The 20,151-nt window shown below is 44.0% G+C and overlaps 1 protein-coding gene across 12 annotated transcripts; it reads left to right on the top strand.

Moving 5' to 3' along the window:
- The first annotated feature begins 488 nt into the window (after window positions 1-488).
- CCNL1 (cyclin L1) lies at window positions 489-18,910 on the top strand. Of its 12 annotated transcripts, XM_010584940.1 has the most exons (16): window positions 489-857; window positions 1,076-1,150; window positions 1,377-1,486; window positions 7,742-7,862; window positions 8,262-8,326; window positions 9,667-9,766; window positions 9,914-10,018; window positions 10,272-10,413; window positions 11,855-11,966; window positions 12,120-12,218; window positions 13,235-13,584; window positions 14,139-14,401; window positions 15,661-16,167; window positions 16,898-17,190; window positions 17,511-18,011; window positions 18,293-18,906. In XM_010584940.1, the coding sequence occupies exons 1-11, from the start codon at window positions 543-545 to the stop codon at window positions 13,581-13,583; spliced, it is 1,593 nt and encodes a 530-aa protein (XP_010583242.1). In that variant the 5' UTR covers window positions 489-542; the 3' UTR covers window position 13,584; window positions 14,139-14,401; window positions 15,661-16,167; window positions 16,898-17,190; window positions 17,511-18,011; window positions 18,293-18,906. The 12 variants fall into 12 exon arrangements, with proteins under 12 accessions (XP_010583242.1, XP_010583239.1, XP_010583240.1 ...); XM_010584937.1 differs by having other exon boundaries at window positions 16,898-18,011; window positions 18,293-18,910; XM_010584938.1 differs by having other exon boundaries at window positions 16,898-17,762; window positions 18,293-18,907.
- The last annotated feature ends 1,241 nt before the right edge of the window (window positions 18,911-20,151 follow it).

Raw genomic sequence — 20,151 nt, 5'->3', positions numbered from 1 at the left:
TTACCAGCGCGATTTCTTTTTCCTCTGCTGCTCTGGAAGCGTAGAGTGCAGCGAGTTATTTTTCACTGTTTAAAACCTTTTGCAGTGGAAAACGCTGTAAAAAAAAAAAAAAGTGTATCGTGCCAGCCGCCCCCCTCCCCACGGGAGGCAACAGGGCCCCCAGGCGTGTCCTCCTTTCCTCCCTCGCTCGTCAAAGGGGATCTTCGCCCCCGGGACGTTTCACCGACGACCGGGCGAGCTTCCCCTCCCGGGGGCAACTCCCGCCGAAGGCCCCCAGCGATGTGGACGGGAGCGGGTTCGGCCACCGCGTCGTTCGCGTTGTAACGGAGCGGGGCAGCCCCGGCCGGTTCCCGTTGCCGGTTCCCGGTTCCCGGGTTCCGCCGGGGCAGCGGCGATCGTGGGCGACCCGGGCGGGGCGGGGCCGGGCGGACTTTTTTTTCCCGGCGTGCCGCGCGCGCAGGCGCCGCTGTGTGCTGCGTCACGGCGCCGGGCCGCGCTAGTCTGTGCGTGGCCGGCTGCGGGTGAGGACGAGCTCCGCCATCATGGCTTCCTCCGCCACACACCCGGCCCCCCCCGCCACCGCCGCCGTTGCTGCCGCCGCCGCCCCCTCCGTCTCCTCCTCCTCCTCCTCCGCTACTGTCGCCGCCCCGCCGGCTCCCGCCGCCCCGGGTATCCTTATCGGTGACCGGCTGTACTCGGAGGTATCGCTCACCATCGACCACTCGCTCATCCCCGAGGAGCGCCTCTCGCCTACTCCCTCCATGCAGGACGGCCTGGACCTGCAGTGCGAGACCGACCTGCGCATCCTGGGCTGCGAGCTCATCCAGGCGGCCGGCATCCTCCTCCGACTGCCGCAGGTGGGTGCGGGCCCCGGCGCCTTCCCGGGGCGGAGGGGAGGAAGGAGGGAGGGAGGGCGGCCGCCGCCATTGTGGCGCGGCGGGAAGGGCGTGTGAGGCGGCCGCGCGGGGGGGGGGGGCGGCGGCGGCGCCAGCTGGTGCCTGACACAAAATGGCGGCGGCTGGGCCCGGTGACTGACTCCCGCTCCTTCTTCCTCCTCCTCCCTTTGCGTTCATAGGTGGCGATGGCGACGGGGCAGGTGCTGTTCCATCGGTTCTTCTATTCGAAGTCGTTCGTCAAGCACAGCTTCGAGGTGAGCGCGGCACGGCCTGGCGGGGAAGTGGCGGGGGGAGAGAGGGAGGAGAGCGCTAGGCGCTGTTCTGGGCGACCGGTGAATTTGGCCAGACACAAGCCAAACGGGCTGCTCTCTTCGAGCCTTTAGGCCGTGGTTGTTGGGGTTTTTTTTCTTTTTACTTACGTAATTGTAGTCTTGGTGGGATTAAAAACCATTTTCTTACGGAAACGGGGCTTCCTTTCAGATTGTTGCTATGGCCTGCATCAATCTCGCATCCAAAATCGAAGAGGCACCTCGTCGTATAAGGGACGTGATCAACGTGTTTCATCATTTGCGTCAGTTAAGAGCAAAAAGGTAAGATAAGCTTCGTTATGAACATAAGCACATGTTGTCTCTAATGTACACTGCAGTTTTCAATTCACAGTACTTTTCCAGGCTAAGTTCAACGACCTAAAATTGAGAAGGGAGTGCTCTTTGGCTGCTGTGTAGGCAGTACAGTTCAATGTTAACTTCTACTGTTACTTCTGTTTGCTTGGTAGACCCGTTTTCGTTACTTATATAGCTACAAGTCATGAGCATTGGTTCTAGTTGTAGGTCCGTGGTTGTAGTTTTAGGACTATTGCTAATTGATTTTTGATGTCTTGTAGTTCTTGAAAGGTAGTCTTAGGTATGAGTAGCCAATTAGCATGTTGCTGTATTTTTTCCAGACTTTTAACCACATTCGGTAGTCTTAATGCTTTTCTCTTGCTAGTATGTAGCCATCCAGATGTGGTTATGGTGCTAATAAAGTATCAGTTAACAAAAGATGAAAGCTGAACTTTTCCCAGTGATGACAGTATTACCTTTTAGAAAAAGCAATTTTAGAAAGTATCTGAAAAAAAGCATGGTTTGGCCTACAGTGTTTGCAGCTTTAATGACACCGCTTCAACAAGGAATGTGTAATTGAGTCTTGGAAGCTGAAGGCATCTTTAATTGCAAAAAGTGAGACTTGTGTTTTTTCATGGTACCGTGTGCTTGTGTCAATGAAGTTGGAGTGTAAGCTTACCTGATCTGTGTACAGATCCAGATAATTGTCTGCTGAGTTGTAGAGCTGTTCTCAGTTGCGAGTGCCTAACGCTGCTTTTTTGTGTGTAAAGTGATGTATGTTTTCATGTGTAAAACAAATTAACTTGACGTATTGGAGGGAACAAGGAATGGTTGAAGGGAAGGAGTTTTCTAAGTTGCTATTAAATGCAAAATTTCTTTAAATCTGTCATGCAGCAGTATTATAGTCTGTGAGATTGGAGACGCCAGCTGTGATGAAGTAGCTTTACCTTTAGTAGCCGATTGCTTAAAGTGTAAGGTAGTCCATAGTTAGAAAGGGATTTTGTCTTCAGCTAGATTCTTAAATTCACATTTTCATTTCTCTGCTCGTATAACCAGGTTACAGCAGGAATTTAAACTTTAGTGTTGTGTAACCTTTTCTGAGAAGTAGAGTAGAAATCTCTTAGGGAAACCAGCTGTTTCTTGGTGTCTTTATCCTGGTTATGCTTCTCTTGAATCTAAAACTTTGGCTTTTACTGCCTGGTGCTCATGTCATGGTAGTTAGTTTTAGATAAGAATGGTTCAGTGTTACACATCGGAACTTAGCTTCGTTGGTTTTTTTTTTTTTTAAGTCGTATCCCTGATGGTCCTCAGAGTTTTATGAAGTTGTGCCGAATGTGAATTCGGTGGTATCGTTTCTTACCACAGTTATGACAAGGGAATCTGGTTATTGGAATTATTGAAGCCGGTTCAGTGATTCGTAATGTTTTGGCCTTGATCCAGGCAGTGAAGGTTAATTAATCATATGCGATGCTTTTCTTTGCAATGAGAATACAAATTAGTTGTTTCTTTGTGCTGTGCGAAGGATCAGAGAAACTGAACTTAACCTGTGAACTTAAATCTTTCCAGCTAGCCTGTTCCAAATCAGAATGTCACTTGTGCATGTTACATGGTGTCTAAAATGCATCATGTCGAGAGAAATCGTGCACTTCTACCCATTATTTTCTGGAGAAATGGGTATTGTTGCTCTGAGATTCTGAGTGAATCTGCATGAAATTAATCTTAAAAATGCTGAAGTCTGACATTCAGACTTGCCTTTTTTTTTAACAAGCAGGATGTAAACGTTTTTCTGTACTTTTTACAAGATTACAATTACATAATCTGTACACGTTATTAACTTCAACTCTTTTTTCCCTTGCAACCGACTATACAGCGACCAGCTACATTTACCAAAGCCTGGGTGATGTGGAGTGGTACATAAAGATGAAGCTGTCGTCATGGCAACAGTGAGTGAAGTATCGAAAATCCCCAAGGAGAAGCCAGTGCTCTGAGAATAGGTCACTGGAATCGGGGGACTAACAGGTTGGCCGCTGGTGAACCATTTGGAAGAACTCCTGTATCTTGTTATAAGCTTTTTTCTTTGCTGTCCAGGTTTTTAGAATACTAGCTTAATCTTTTTTTATCTGAAGCTAACACTTAGGCTGTAGTTAGTTTCTCACACACAACCCAGAACTGAAATGGTCAGTTAGGCTGCTGTACTTTCTTTTCGTCTCTAGTCTAGTACTTCTGTTAACTGAAGCTCTTAACCTACACATGAAGTTTGAGTAGTTTGAGTAGGCTTGCTTTCTTTCTTAAACAGTTTTGGGTTCTCGGTTCCACTTTCTGGCTCTGTATAATTGCAGTTTGAATTCATAGTAAAACATGCCTTCACAAGGATATGGAAGTCTTGAATTTGTAACACTATTTATATAAATTATTATGTAAGCAGTCCCTTATATGTACGTGTTTGCAGAACTGGGAATTGCATTGGAATTGTCTTTTTACTGCTAGGTGGTATTTCTAATACTGAGAAGTAAGAAAAAGCTAAAAAGTGTTTTGGACAAGCATATTTTCTTTTGGATCTTTCACGAGCATATGTCATGTAGTACTGCATGTAAAAATGTTTGTGTGCATGGAGAAAAGCTCGTATTATGAAAATACTGCTTTTTAAAAAATTGTGTGCTGAAATTTCTGTGTTCTGAGCAAAGTGCAACTATTGTTTAGCATGTAGAATGTAGTTTGAAGTTGATTTTATTTCTCTTAAATGTGCCTGAAAGCTGCAGAAAGTCCTTACGAGACTGGAACCAAATGTGACTTGTGTAATCTCACAAATGTTGGTTTGAGATGCTCAGTCAGCCGTTCTTTACTTAAGTTGCAGCAAACAGGTTCATGCAGTCATGTTGGAAGTGGCCTGTATTAATAATGCACACTACTTAGTGTTCTTCAAACTGTTCCATAAATCTACGGTGCTTGTATTTACAATGTTGGAGACAAATATAGAACTCAGTTTCTTCTCTCTTACTGACTGGCATGAGAGAGATCTGGTCTTTGAAATGAGATGCTGATGTTATGCTGTACTTGTCAGAAGTACTTTTTGTATTATGAACAAAACTACATGGCAGGGCACTCTTCCTCCAAAGTATTAGACACTCCAAAGATGGCAAATTTTAGTATTACATCAAATGAAGCCGTAGCTGTGTTGAGAACTTAGGTTTCATTTGTCACAGGGATTTAAAAACAGGAATTTGTAATTTATTTATTGTTACAAACACATTACAGTGTGCGTTAATCTTTTGGGTTGTTACACAATCACTAAATCCTGATGAAGTTTTGCAACTAAATGTTGAGTTGACTTACCAGAATGGGCACTGTGTGCTCCCTGTTCTTAAGTCTAAAGTCTTGCCTGGAGCTCTAGTGCTGATCTGTAAGAACAGATTCAAAGTAAGAATTTGTAATGCTACTTGGCTATATAGGGCTTGAAGCTTATATTTTATATGTAAGCTTGTAAATTATTTTTCTCTGGTTTGTTACTTGGACCTAAAATGATTGCTGCTTGGACTGAGAACTAAGTGCAGCAAATACAGTAGCAAAGTTCCTCTTTTTTTCTTTTCTCAGTAGGAAAGCTAAGAAGTTTTGCAAAGGGAAATCTCTGAAGTTTCCAACTTCTAAATAATTATGCATACCAACACTTGGGAGCTTATGGCAAAAGTACTAAATTGGTAAATCTTAATAGACTGGGGAACCTGACTTTTGCCAGTAATAAAGTGCAGTAAAGTCTTCTGCAGATTTTTTCTTTGCATAAGTAGGTAAAAGCCTGCATTTGTCTTTCTATTTCTGGAAGTACTGTCTGGATAAACTGATATTTTTCATGGCTTTTAGATCTCTAGAACTTGGGTGTCGTAAGTGACCAGAGTAACGGGGGACGACAGTAAAGCACACTTTCGAGTGTCTTAATTTTGAGTTTCCTATCACTTTGCTGTTGAACATGTACAACCAAAGTATGAACTGTTGTGCTGGTCCCATGGCCCTGCAGTAAGGCCCACAGTCTTTACTGTTGCACTTTGAGCTACCTTGTTGTGTTTTCATAATACTGACTTTCTTACATAGCTTTCAGAGAATGCAGAGACATGTGGAAGATAGTAATCCTCCAGCAGGTTGTTGGATGATTCCATGGAGTCATGTTGTCCCGTTGTTGAATATTTTTTTTTTTTAGACTGGAAGTCATAGGTGCCCTGTTTCATCCAAGATTTGTCACCTCTGATGAAGTGTTCTGCTAACAAGATAAGCTGAGCCTGGACACCTAAACTTGCTCTGAATGATGCCTTGCAGATCCTGTTAATGCCAGTGATCTCTAGATAAAATTAAGTAAAGCAATATTGGAGGAAATGTTGTTATAAAACCCAGTATAGTTAGTTGAAATCAATTGGAAGTGAATCAGTTTCACTGATTTGAAGAACTTCAGCTTGGTTCTTCCAGTCTCCTACTCCAGAGCATTGTGTTCAGATAGCCTTTGTACTTTTGGAGCGTTCAGATAAAATCATAGCCTCTCTACTGAAGTAGTTACCTTAAAGGAGCTTTAAAAGTTTTTCTTTTCCAGTTAATTTATGGGAAGAAAAAAAAAACAAACCAACCAAAAAAAACCCAAACAAACAAAACCCCCAATATTTGACTAGGTTATATTTAAAATCACAGTCTTTGTAGACTTGCCCTGATAAGTGAGAGTAACACTTGACTAGTGAAGTTACTCTTGTGTAACATGGAAAACACTGCATTTTTTTTTTTAGGAGACAGAAGTAGTAAGGCTTAAATTGTAGGTCCTGCCTGGCACCAAGAAGCTGCAATAGTTCATTTCAGACCTCCTGGGAGCTGCTTCTCAGCCCCTTGGGGGGACCAGGGAGAGCTCACGCTTCAAGTGCATGGTGATACAACATGATGCTTTTATTAGTGAAGTGGATGGCTTGTTGTAACCTTTGACTAATGGTAATAAGCATCCTTCCAGGTAACTGCAGAAGTCTTAGCATAAATTCTGGATTATTGAAGTTGGGAAGCCCTTCAGCTAGCCTTGTAATTAAATTGACCCTTTCTTCCTGGGGTGGGAAACTAGGTTTTTGGAGTGTTTTTCTACTGTGAGCTATTGGGGAAAGAGAAGTGTGATCCACTTGTGGAACTTGCATGGAACCAAAAAAAGACAAGTTAGTAGTGAAATATTTTGTCTGATAAAACAGAACCTGTATTTTGAATCCACTTTGCATTAGTTTTTTTTTCTTTTGAAGTTAACGTAAGATAAATTTGTCACCAGTGCTTGGGGTGTACTTATTAGAGTGTAACTAGTTGCAATAACATTCTTCTGTGTTGGAAAGCATGTGGAATATGTAAGGTGTATTGCAAACAGGGAAAAAGCTGGTCTGTCTCGAGGAGGAAGTGGATTAAAAAACACCATGTGGAATGTTGAAAGGTCAAGTCTAAGCATGGACAAAGAAAAGAATACGAAATGGAGTATGACATTTGTGCATGAAGCATACAGCAAGTTACTTTAAAGTTTAAAAAAATGCTTTGGAGAGTTCAGGTGTTGGATTTGGAAGTAATTAGGACTTGATAGTGGTAGACTTAGGAATCTTTCTTTGTGAAATGAGCTCTTGTTTTGCAAATGCAAACAGCAGAAGTGACATGATACCCACTGATTAGTGGGTGCAGTGTTCAGAATTGCAGGCAGATCTGTCGACATTTCAGAGGTTAAATTCTTTGCTTTACTAGGCTTTTTGTATATCAGAGTAGCAGGGCTGTCTTGTTCTCTGAAGATCTGAATCATCTTGTCTTAGAGTGCATAGGAAACTGAAATTTGTAGAGCACAAGCTTGCTACTTTAATATCAGTAAAAAAAGACTTTCTAGCTTACTTCTGCTTTGAAGTCCTACCTAGCAAAGGTAGTTGTACTGCACTCCTCCCCCACCTCTGTCATGAAGTGTAAAGGTTCTTTGAGATCTTCACTGTAAAGTGGACTTCTGTTCCAGCAGCTGGACCAGCATAGTTTGCATACACAGTAGCAAAAGACTCTTTTTTTTATCTTAGTCATCTAATCTGTAGCTAGTCAAAAGCAGAAACTAAACTAGTTTATCTAAACTTGGACAGCACAAGATTAATGCTTAAACTTGCTTGCAGGAGTTGAAAACCGGTTTCTGTTGCCATTAGTTGGTTGGAAGGGAAAACAGAGATGCTGCTATTTTTGGATATGCAAAACAGTTTTGATTTTATTTCTTGCAAACTATAGGACTCCAAGCCCCCTGATACTTGATCAGAACTACATAAACACCAAAAATCAAGTAATCAAAGCAGAAAGGAGGGTACTGAAGGAGTTGGGATTTTGTGTTCATGTCAAGCATCCACATAAGGTGAGTTATCAAAGATAATATTATTGTAAATATTATTCCACCTTGCTGGCATCATTGTGAGCTGTGGGACAAGAAACACGGGTGTAAAATGACTGATTTTGTCTCTGTTTCTTAGTAGTTATCATGAATGCTTTTGCCAGAGTGCTTGGGCAAATAGTCATACTGAGTTTGGTAGAAGTTGCTTCCTTGGGAAATGTTAAAGGTGACTTTTTGAAAATCATACACAAGTAATAAAAGAACTGTCTCAACATGATTGGATGATGTGAGCTTACAGTGTATGCTTAAAAAAAGAGGAGACACAATTGTTTTGGACTACTGTTTGATTATATGTAGTTACTTCCTTACTGTTGCTTTATATGTTAAAACTGACTCTGTTTTTTTTTTTCCCTTATTCCTCAGATCATTGTTATGTATTTACAAGTCTTAGAATGTGAACGTAATCAAACCCTGGTACAGACAGCCTGGTAAGTTGTTATTTTCCATTCTTTTCCTAGCCAGGAAAATAGTAGCAGAAATAACAAGCCTGACGATCCATATGCAAAGCAATGAGATGTAAGTTACTACACAAATATATACTTCCAAAATATTTTAGTGCTTGTTTCTGCTTACTATTTTCATGGCTTGATTCCAATATAGTAATGGAGAACTCAATTTAACTTTGTTCTTTTTTCTACTCTTTAATTAAAGGGTAGTCCATGATGGTAAGTCATAGAGCTCTGCCCTCTGCACCTCAGCCCATGACCTGGGGATGGCCTGTTTGGCTGCCCTTCTCTCCAGCCAACCCAGTGCAAGCTCTCATCCGAGATTCACTGAAGTGGTCCATATCCATCGGGCAGCATCTTCTAGTTCTGTCTGGGTGTCGAAAGGATTTGTATATTTGCTTTTAGAAGTAACTGTTAAAAATGTTTCTAAATGTATTTGTTGCCTAACTACTGTATACTGTAGTGTATTTAAAGGACACATGGGGTAGACGTTCTGCCAACATTTATTTAGTTGACTTAGCATTTGGCTAAACTTGAGTTTAAAAACAAAAAGACAATTACAGTGCATGCAGCATGTTCACTTAGAAGCCATATTGGGCATGGTTTTCTGTAGAGTCAATACTTACTGACTGCTGTTCGTTTCTTTCCTGTAGCTCAGTAACTTAGAAATCGATGGAGGTCTCTGCTGTTTAAATGTATCTCTTGGCATGTATTGCTTGGCAGTGCCACTGTGGTGGAAGAACAGTAGCTTAGTGAAGTGGGAGACCCATTACTAACTTGCAGGTCTTTCTCCAACACTCAGTGAGCAAATTGGACGCTTCTCTTTCTGGATGAAGTTAATGTGACTCGAGGCACACATAGGATTTAAATGCAATGCTCTATGAACTTTAGAGGTTGCATCTAGCCTCTGGAAAATGGTAGGTTACAACTATACCATGCTTTCATGCTTGAATTTGAGTTTTAAGCATACTGATTTTTAAATACAAGAACACTGGTGTTTAAAGCAAACAGCTGCACAGATGAAAAGTACTTGTTAGATTGTTAACTCAATGGACACTTCATGGTATAACTTAACGTACCTACCTAGGAAGTAGCCATTACATACTATTACTTGCATTGGGGTTTCAAAACGATGGCAATGGTGCAAACTTTGTTACAGAACTAACAGATGTAAACATCAAATGCAATAATTTGAAAGAAACCAAGTGTTTAATATAATAACAGAAAAAATAATAAAGTCAATTGAGTCTCCAGTATTGTTATCCTCTAAATAAAATGATGTAAACCTGAGATCCAACCTTTCCTAAATTTTTTTTTTTTAGGAATTACATGAATGACAGCCTTCGAACAAATGTGTTTGTTCGCTTTCAGCCAGAGACTATAGCATGTGCTTGCATTTATCTTGCTGCTAGAGCTCTGCAGGTGAGTATTCATCTGTCTTTAGTTAGGATTGGCTTTTATTGCTACTAATTTGGTTTCAAGAAAATTAATGGAAATATTTAAAACAAAAGCCTGGTCTGTAATCTCTATTACTAAGCTCTCAGTGTTTTGTTTTGTTTTTCTTTGCAGATTCCACTACCTACCCGCCCTCACTGGTTCTTGCTCTTTGGCACCACAGAAGAGGAGATTCAGGAGATATGCTTAACAACTCTTAAGCTCTATACCAGAAAGAAGGTAACTTTGAGATGTTTGTTCTTCCTTTTCAGTGCAGCTTGAGCTGCCCTATGGTTGTGTAAGTGTGTTTGGGAATGCCTGCATATAAATCTACTAATTGGAAAGGCTGTGCTGTATGGCTTCTCCTCTGAGGGGCATGTGAGAACAAATGATACTGGACAGATGATTAAAAGATAATTAAGTATTTTTCAAAAATGAGATGAAAATATGGATTGCAGTAGTTCAGCTTCTTACCACATTGTTACTTTAACAGCCCAATTATGAATTCCTGGATAAAGAAGTAGAAAAGAGGAAAATGGCACTACAGGAAGCTAAACTGAAGGCAAAAGGTTTAAATCCGGATGGAACTCCAGCACTCTCAACACTGGGTGGCTTTTCTCCTGCATCCAAACCATGTAAGTTGGTTTTCTGAACAGAAACTTGCATAATGCTATTTGATAAGTCTTCTAAATCTGTGTCCCAAGCTGTTTTAAAAAAAAAAAAAGTAGGTTTGCTTCTTAAGCTGTTAGACAATTTAGGCTTTCTTACAGAACTGAGAAGCAAGACAAATCTTTCTTTTTTCAAAACACAAATTTTACAAACAGTTTCAATACCTTGAAATAGCAGATTAGAGGGAAACAGGGTGCTTTACTCCATACTTCCACAGATGGGAGAGTGATATATTAGTAATATGCACCCTTAAGATAATTATGTTATGAAAAATGTCTAGACCCAGGAGTTTGCTGTATCTTACTGTGTTGTGAAGAGAGACAAGTATCTTGAACCGGCCAGTAAATCTGTCTGAACTCTAATGATACAAAGAACAGACAGTTTTGTCTTGGTGCTTTTACCTCTTAATGCTGGTATTGATCTGTAACCTACCAATGAAATTTAAAGGCTACCATGAGCGTTGGTCTGGTGGTGGTGGGTAAGGCACAGACCCTTGTTTGTTACATGGCCGCCTCAGAAACTGAAGAACAAATTCTGAGAAAGCAATATTTGTAGCAGTTATTCCTCCTTAAGAACAATTCATCTGAGTTTCCACCGGTCTTTGAGCTGGCAAGTGTAAATTTCTCACTAAACAATGAAAGCTTTTTCTTATTTCTGTGAAGTGGGAGCCTAGGTGAGAAGAGTTTGAGTGAAAGCAGGACCTCTGCTGGGGTTTTGGAAGACTTCTTACTAGCTGACAAACTGAGGGAAAGCTTCTGACAGAATTCTGCCTTTCTGTATTTTCACATTAAACCTCTGAACCCTATTGAGTGAGGAAGGTGTGGTCATAATGCAGCACCTCTGCCTTACTGTCAGCAGGCCAGATAAAAATGCGTCGTTTTTGCATAGTAGCCCTTCTGTGAAAAAGTGAGTCCATCTCTGGGCTATATCAGCTGACTGTAGAGACAGGTTGATTCTAAACTAAGTTTTTTGTTATGTATTATATTTGTACCACTAATATAAAAATGAAATCTGTAATTTTGCTGTTCAGTCTTAAATTGTTACCTTGACAGTTAGTAGAAAGAATTAAGTTATGTATTTGCGGACCTTAAGGGCAGCTTTTATTTTGTACCACTTCGGCCCTGGTGGACAAAAGCTCAACTAAGCCTGCCTACCTGGCTTGAAGGTCACAGTGTTCTCTCCCCTGCCGGCAGTTGGCTTTAAACTATGCGTCTCCCCATGAGTATCTCACTGCAGTGTTCTCTTCTGGGAGTGTACTATAAAAGGAAAGTTGGAATGAAATAGTAGCTATTGAGTTCGTATTTACATTTTGTGCAAATACTGGTAAAGATGTATAAGGGATACAGTATGTTTATTACAAAGTCTATGAATAAAATACCTAATTTTGAATTTAAATCTAATTCTCAGCTTCCCCAAGAGAAGTAAAAACTGAAGAGAAGACACCAGTATCTCTGAATACCAAAACCATTAAAAAAGAGCCAGAAGAGAGGCAGCAAGCTTCAAAGAGTCCTTATAATGGGTAGGTGAAAATCTCTTCCTGATGAAGAGAAGACTTCTGTAAAAACTGTTTCTTCAACTGAAGTACAGTGAACTACCTTTTGAGCTACTTCATGGACGTAATGAGTACCTCAGAAGTGTAACCTTTTTTTTTCCCCCCCCCCCCCCCCCCAAGCATGAGAAAAGAAAGCAAGAGAAGTAGAAGCAGCAGAAGTGCTAGTCGATCTAGGTCAAGAACAAAGTCAAGGTCTCGATCTCACACTCCTAGGCGGCAGTAAGTAGTGGATTTTTGTTTGGTTGGTGGGCGGTTGCAGAGAGGGGGGCAGGGTTTTTTGCAGGGGTTGTCTTTTTTTTGTCATATTTAGTTCTCTGGGATATTTCAGCAGGGCATTTCACTTCTAAGAAGTAGGGCCACTCCAAGTAGCTTGTAGATGCTTAACGCAAGCTTCTAATTGCTGGCCGGCAAAAGTGTGAGACTTGGGTCTGGCTTTAGGCTCTCGGTTCTTGGCGTGAAGCAGTTCTGTTGGTAACTGTGCCGTTAATAGTTCAAGTTCTAAAAGCTTTGCCATAAAATGGAAGCTTAAAAGTATCCTAACTGTAGATGTACATGATGAGTCTATGATGGAATGAGCCTAAGGTAGTCTTACCCTGTTTGATCATCTTCACAAGGTGTCCATTATAAATGAGAGTAGTCTCTCAGAACTCAGTCCACTTTGAAGGAGTGAGAAATGTCATAGGAGCCAGTTTCATGTTTTGCAGCTTTCTTACAAATGCATGGGAGAATGTATCTTCTGTCAGTGCTGCACAATGCACTGTCTGGCTCTTTAGTGCTCTGCCTCTCTTCTCCAACTGGGGAAAAGGGGGGACTGTGCAGGGTGACGCAGTGATACCTGCTGACTGTTTTTTTCAAGAATCTTCAGGCTGACATCTAAGTTGGAAGCTGCCAACTTGGATCTCAGTGAGGTGTTGCCCTGAATATTGCTGACTGTCAAATAGTTGAAGGGAAAAAGGCAGTAACCAATTTGCAATGCGGCATTGAGGGGAAGGTTCCTGACAAAGTGGAACAGTTATGAAAGGCACTGCATTCTGGGTTTGGTTTGGGCTTTTTGTTTTCAAAGCAACTCCACTCAAAGGCATGTTCTGGGACAGTCACTATCATTCATCAGTTACCTCTGTGGGAGAAGCAGTCTGGTTTCTTCCAGTGACTTAGAAGTTCCTAAGCAATGATTTATTTTTTTTATTCTCTTCTGTGTTGAGGACATGTTTTAATTTTAAACACTTTTCTGTAAGCTACAATAATAGGCGGAGCCTGTCTGGGACATACAGCTCGAGATCGAGAAGCAGGTCCCGCAGCCACAGTGGCAGCCCTCGCCGACACCACAACCATGGCTCGCCACACCTGAAGACCAAGCATAGTAGGGAAGAGCTGAAGAGTGCCAATAGGCACGGTCATAAAAGGAAAAAGTCTCGTTCACGTTCCCAGAGCAAATCCAGGGATCACTCTGATGCTGCCAAGAAGCACAGGCATGAGCGGGGACACCACAGAGACAGGCGCGAGAGATCCCGCTCCTTCGAGAGATCTCACAAGGGCAAACACCACGGTAGCGGCCGGTCAGGACACAGCAGGCACAGACGCTGAGGTTTGCACCTGCACCAGATTCTAGTTAAGCCTGTATATAATACAGTAAATGGGACTCTTTGAGAACAAAGGAACCGATTAGGATTTGATTAATTTAAACCCAGTATCTAATTTTCTAAAACACATAGAAGACTTTTCTTTTGGGAAAGAAACTGTTACCAACTTTTGCACATAATACCTTAGCAGTATCAAATTGGTGGAAAACAACGATCAGGTTAAATTGTATGTATTAGAGTTGTGTATTGTTTATTGATATGAGAACTGGAGAATGGATTTCTGTAAAAAAGCAAAATGTACCTTATTTTTATACAAGTCAATTGCAGACACTTATATTTAAGTATAGTTATTTGTTTAAACGATGGTGGATACTTTCTTACACTGGTTTTAGTCTGCATGTGTTAAAAGATTTTTACAAGAAATAAAATATAAAGCTTTTTTTTTTACTGCCTGTTGGATGTCAAATATATGGAAACTAAACTTAATTTTCTTAATTGTGTCACTTCGACCATTGCACATGCATGGGACATTTGGGATATCGATGTGCTTCTATTGCAGATGAAGACTCGGAAAGCTTTAGAAGTTGGTGTCCTTCCTAGGGGAGGCAGCTGGGAAGCCAGGTCCACTGCTGACATGCGTGCAGCAGTTGGATAAATGAGCAGGAACTTCTCTGAAGTGGAGTGGGATGGGCAGCTGGTGGGGGAAGCTGTGGAAGAGCTGCTCTTCGCAAGCCAGGACTGGGCTACTGGTGTCCCAGCTTCCCTGTCAGCTGCCCCTCAGCAGGTGGAGACTTCTTCCCTGCCCATCTGTTGCACCTGCCAGTGAGTTGCTGTCATCTGCTGTCCTCCTTTAGCCTGGTTGTGCCAGAAGTACAAAGCAGGACAGATAAGGACGTGCCTAGAGGGATGAAATTTCAGGATTTTTATTTCCCTTCTTTCATTACTGGTGGCAGGATGATGGCAACAGAAGGAAGGATCCTGTGGCAAGTCTGATGATTACACAGCTGAGCTCCCTGGGGCAAAGCTGCCTGCTGTGCTGCTGCACTTGGTTGAAGGGTCATGCTGACTGAGCTTGGGGAAACTCTGGCTTTAAAGAGGCCAGGTGTGCTGCAGCATGAAATGCAGAGCAGTTTGCTGCTGGCAGCTCACCCCTGTGCTGGGGTGATTTCTTAGCGTCCGGCTGCTGGAATCGTACCCAGTGCCACTGTACAACCCAAAGCTGTAACCTGGCTTGGGGGAGTTGTGGGTAAAGGAGAGATGAAATGGGTGAGGAGGAACTGGGTTTGATTCTCTCAGTTGCTGCTCAGGTAGTAACAAAATCTGAAGCCTGAAGGTGGTTGCTGTCCTTGGCAAGCTTTAGCTGCTAAGCTGGAGTCCCTAGCAGTCCCTTGGGGTATGAAGACTGCTAATGCAGTATAAAAAGACCTTTGCTCTCTCAAAATGCAGCTCACAATTTAACTGCTCTGGCTGAGGGTGACCTGGCTGGGTATGTTCACCTGCAGCATGGCTGAGGGCAAAGCCTGGGGCCAAACAAGACTGAAATGGGTCTGGTATCCTGTGCTGCTGTAGGAGCAAGTGCCAGTCTGGACACACATTCTGCAGACCTCAAAGGGAAAGAAAAAAACCTGTGGTTGAGCAAAAGCTTCACTGGAACTGGTATGTTCTCGTAAGCAGGTACCCAGCATCCTGCCAGGCCTGATTTGCATCTGTTCTCTAGAAATACAAAAAAGGAATATATTATTTTGAAAAGTGGGAAAAGATAAATGTCTTCCTCTGTTTCTTGGTTACCTCTGTGGGTTTTTTTTTTTTAATCTGCAGTAATTACTGCGGTAACTGTATTTCATGTGTTTGTTGCTTTCAAGAAGAATTATCTGTTGCTATGGAAATTAAGGTAGCTTGTGTCCCTAGATAAAAGTATTTAGATAGTCTAGGGCAGTGATATAAACTCAATTTTGAAGTAGCACAATTGGCTCAAGCTCTGTTGAATGTCAGAGTTCGTGTATCGGAGTGAAACACGAAGAGGGCTCAGCCCTTATATTTGTGTTTATGTGTAAGCACTAATTACCCTTCTGTGCTTCCAGTGCCCCTTGCTCCAGAGCTGAAGAGCAGAAGTTAACTTCCTTGTAAAGCTGGAACATCTGGTGATGCTGAACGTCTAGACACCATCTGCTGCAGATTGCTTATGCAGTGAGCTTGCAGTCAGCTAGCAAGAAGTTCAGCGTTTGTTCTTCCATGGGAAAAAAAAATGTCTTCAGCCAGCTTTATGGATGGTGGCCTTAACCATGCAAGGTCTTTGCCAAAGACAGGCCATAAAATTAATGGTTTTGGTTACTGAAACAAAAGCAGCAGTTCCTTCTTGAAGCCCAAGGATGTCATGTCAGCGCTGGAAAGCAGAAAAGATGTGCTGGGGCTCTGAGCAGCAAGAAGCACGCAGCGGGGAGCGAGTTGTTTGTTTCACTGGCTGGGTCCCCTCAGGCGGTGCTGCATGTTCACGGAGAGCAGGTGGAGCAGCCTGAAAGCAGCATAAGGGTCCCGAATGGCTGTAATCCTGTCAATGTCCCTTGACTTGTCAGAAAGAAAGCTTCTGGGTAAGTAACAATTTAATACTTAAATACATGAGTGTGGTTACAGCTGCTGACCCAGCTGCATGCAGCTGGGGCTGCTGAGCTGTCCTGACTGCAGGGCACAGCTGGGAGCCCCCCGGGTCTGACTCTCCTGCCTCTGGCTGGGCCACACCTGAGCAAGAGCTCTCCCTCCTTTGCCATATCCCATGGGCATGCCGTGAGCTCCTTGGTCTCTTTGGCTTGATTAGACAGGAGGAAAGCTGCTCTTCCAAACTTAGGGTTGCAGGGGGGGACAAAAGCAGTGACAGAGTGAAAATGCCAGCTTGCTCGCAGCAGTCACGCATATGTGACACAGGTTGCGCTGGGGGGTGATGTGACCAGCTGAGGAACAGGGCAATGTGCCGGGAGCGGGTTGGCATCGGGGCCTCGCTCTGCTGTGTCGCGTGCCAGCGCTAGGTCCAGCGCAATAACCATCAACAATGCTGTGAAGCATCAGCTAAAGCTTATTTTAAGGGAGCTGCTGCATTGTTTTTACAACTAGATCTCATATGTCTCTCCCAAGACTTTGAAGTGTCCTTACATGTTCATTAAACTCTAAATCACAAAAATTAATAATTTGAGGGTGCTGTTTGACCTTTAAGCATCCATATCGACCTTCAGGAGTCACTTCAGGAGGCTACACTGACAAATCTCAGTGGTTGAGAGGTATTTAACGCTTGTTATTTTTAAATTCTGTGTCTTCCGTGTGCTTGAGTCACTAGTGGGAACCCTTCGTCAGCTGAAACTTATTTCTGAAGGATGTGGTGGCTTTGGTGACCCACCATTGACATCAGAATGTAGAAGTGCCCAAGGGAGCAGTGCCTCGCTGCAGCTCCTGCCCAAAGCCCACAGCTCTGCCTTCGCCATAGACCCAGGCAGCCACGCCGGGCAGTGGAAGTAACAGACAGACTTATTTGAGAAGCGAGGTGGAGTTTTGAGCACCCTATGCAGACCTTTTGTTTCTGACTGAGCTCATTGTCATCTGTACGGGTTTTCTTCTGCACAGCGGTATGTGACACCGTGTTTAAACATTTACCCTTCAGAGTGGAAATGGTTTTATGGTAAAAACAGACTCTGTAATGCCCCACTGCAATGGTATTTCTAACTGAAACCCCATGTGCTGGTGGGATGGCAATGGCTTTCCGGGCTTGGGCTGTACTGCAGTACAGCACCCGTTTCCCTCTGCCCCATCCCTTTATGCCTGATTTATTGTGCTTGTTCTCTCACCAGTACTGATGGAAGTACCAGGAAGCCAAGGAAACCAGTGATGGAGCATGCAGATGAAGCACAACAAGAGATATTTTGGTCCTTCCTCTCTGTCTTTCCAGTATTTTCAGCAATGGCTGTCTCTGGAGCACAGCTTCTGCTCCTGCTGCCATCACAGCAGGCAGGAAGGTTGCTCGGGCTGCACCATCGAACCCAGATGGCCACAGGCAAATGTTTGCTTAACACCGACAGAGCAGATGCCATCCTGGCAAAGTGGCAGATGGCAGCCGGGGCAAAGCAGGAACAGGAGCTATGCATCACCTTGAGCCATAGCCCAGTGGCTTGGACACATCTGAAAAAAAATGGCTCTAACAGTAAGTGGCTGTGAAAGCCTCGAGCTGCCCAGTCTCATCTGCAACCCCAAGTGAAAGAGACCATGGGAGGTCTGTTGGTAAATAAATGGGGGTGTTAAGAGGACCTTGGCAGGTAGGAGCTCAGGGATGGTGGTGACATCCGCCAGTGTCTGGGACCAAGCATGGCACCCACAGCGCCTGCCCCACCGCATTGTGCTGCAATGGGGACTGTTTCCTGGGAAATATGCAGTATTCCTGCATCGCCTGCTGGTGAGGCTGCTGTTAGAAATACTGTGATGGAAATAAGGTGCTGCCACTGAACTCTGAAGACCTAAGACCCCCAGAGAGACCCGCAGGAACTGGTGGGAAATGTTCCACCTGACCAGTTCTCCTAGGGCATGGGTGTTTGGCTGGGTTGATCTCACCCTCAGAATTGCTTTTTCTCAGAAAAAGTATTTTGTTAAAATGTTTTGACTAGTTTTTCAGCAAAATGATGCAAATATTTCAAGTGTGAGTAAATGCAAACTGTTGTGACTGTCCTTCCCTTTCAGCTTTGTTACAGATGTTGGAAGGATGTACGTGGACCAAAAGCTCTGGATGGTTTGGGAAGAAAAATAATAGTGAACAATCTAAGACTATTCTCAATGGAAATTGGCCCAACAAGTAAGTACTCATCAGGGCTTTAGCCGCCCCCAAAAACCACAGGTTAGTGGCAGCGGGTGCAGCAGAGCGTGCCATGTGCACAGCTGTTAATGACAGTGATAAGGGTCCCTTTTCCGGGAAATCTCTCCCCGGTCACTGCCCCTGCCAGGAAATGTATGTGAAATCCATCATTTGACATCAGCCCCATCCACGAGCTGCCAAGTCCGTGGCTCTCCCGTCTGTGCTCCTTGTTGCTCTGCCCTCTCCAAAGCACAAGCTTTGTTGCTTGCAAGCTCTTTGGGGCAGGAAACGAACCTGCTACGGCCACCCTGTGCCCTGCGCTCCCCTCTCTGCTGCGGGGCCGATGTGCACCCCCACAGCACTCGGGTGTTGTTGCAGCGGAGCACTGGCAATTACACCCCAGTTAGGAAAAAACACTTCTGTAAAGGAAACAGCTTTCCAGTCCCATGTCCTGCCTGGCCACAGCCCAGCGGGGCATTTTGAAAAAAAAAAAAAAAAAAGTTAAAATTAGTAAAGCTGGCCTGAAAAAAAAAAAAGTCTTTATATTCCAGTGGAAGGAAAAATAATTGCAAAATTTACCATTTTTGTCCCAGGAAAAGAGAATCTATCTTCACAGGTTTGCTGGAGAGGACACGGGGCGCTCACACACACACACAGAGCTTGCCCCAGTTCCCAAAAGCAGCCCCCCCACCCAGCTGGGCCCCCAGGGATGCTGTGCACCCATCAGCTCCCAGGGCTGCTGCTGGCTGCTCCCGCTGCCGTTCTGGATTTTATTCTGTAGGTGGAAGTATTGCAAAGCGGACGTGAGTATGCCCCTGCATGCACACCCTCACGCATGCATGGATGCATGCACGCACACACTTGCACACACGCACGCACAAAGCTTTGCTGGAGCTGGGCTGGTGCTGCCAAAGGGACCAGAAGAAGAGGAGGGGACGGGTGCTCTGCCCCGGGGGGCCGGGGTGGCTGAGCCCTGCAGGCGATTTGGGCAGAACAGCCCCATCGGTTGGGGTCAAAGGCTCAGATGAGCACCCAACTTCAAGCTGCTGGGAGCAGCTGATGGGTGGGCAGTCTTGAGGGAGGGCATCAACCACCAGATGTGTGAGATAGCCCTCTGTCAACCAGGTTAAAACCAGTATAAAAGCATCTGCCCACAGCTGTGCAACAGCTTGGTTGGACCGGCTGGAATTACCCCTAAAAGGCCAATTGCAACCACAGCCATGGAGAGTCAGTAAGTTAAAGTGGGGTTTACACACCACAGCCCAAGCTCGTTCGGGCTGCTGTGCATGAGAAAACCTCCGTATGAAGCTAATGAATGTCGACTTAATTGCGCTGGTGGGCATCTCTCAGATAAATATATATTTAAGTGGTTTGAAGCAGGGGGTGGTGGGTTTAGGTTGCTTTAAGCCATGCTGGTTTAAAAGCTGTTCCAGGTTTGCAGGAGACAAGAGACAGAAAAGCCCTCTAAGGCGTCCCTGTACCTCATGGCCCTGCTCAGCTGCAGTTCCCAGCATTGTTTGCCTGAGCATTAAAAGGTTTGTTATCTCCACAGGGGCGGTACACACATCTTGCTGCCCTGCAAGTCCCCTTAATGACTGTTCTGTTCAGCTAATTGAAAACCCATATCCCACGGTACCTAGTGCTTCCCTGTGCCTGGCACTTGCACGCTGTTCCCCAGAGCTGTGCGGGCGCGTGTGTGTTACTGAGTACGGAAGGAGAGTTTCAGAAACACTAACAGATAACTAAT

This window comes from Haliaeetus leucocephalus, unplaced genomic scaffold (genome assembly GCF_000737465.1).
Source record: "Haliaeetus leucocephalus isolate CR32 unplaced genomic scaffold, Haliaeetus_leucocephalus-4.0 Scaffold1014, whole genome shotgun sequence".
NCBI lineage: Eukaryota > Metazoa > Chordata > Aves > Accipitriformes > Accipitridae > Haliaeetus > Haliaeetus leucocephalus.
The sequence above is the reverse complement of the archived record's forward strand: the minus strand, read 5'-3'. Positions and strand labels throughout refer to the sequence as shown.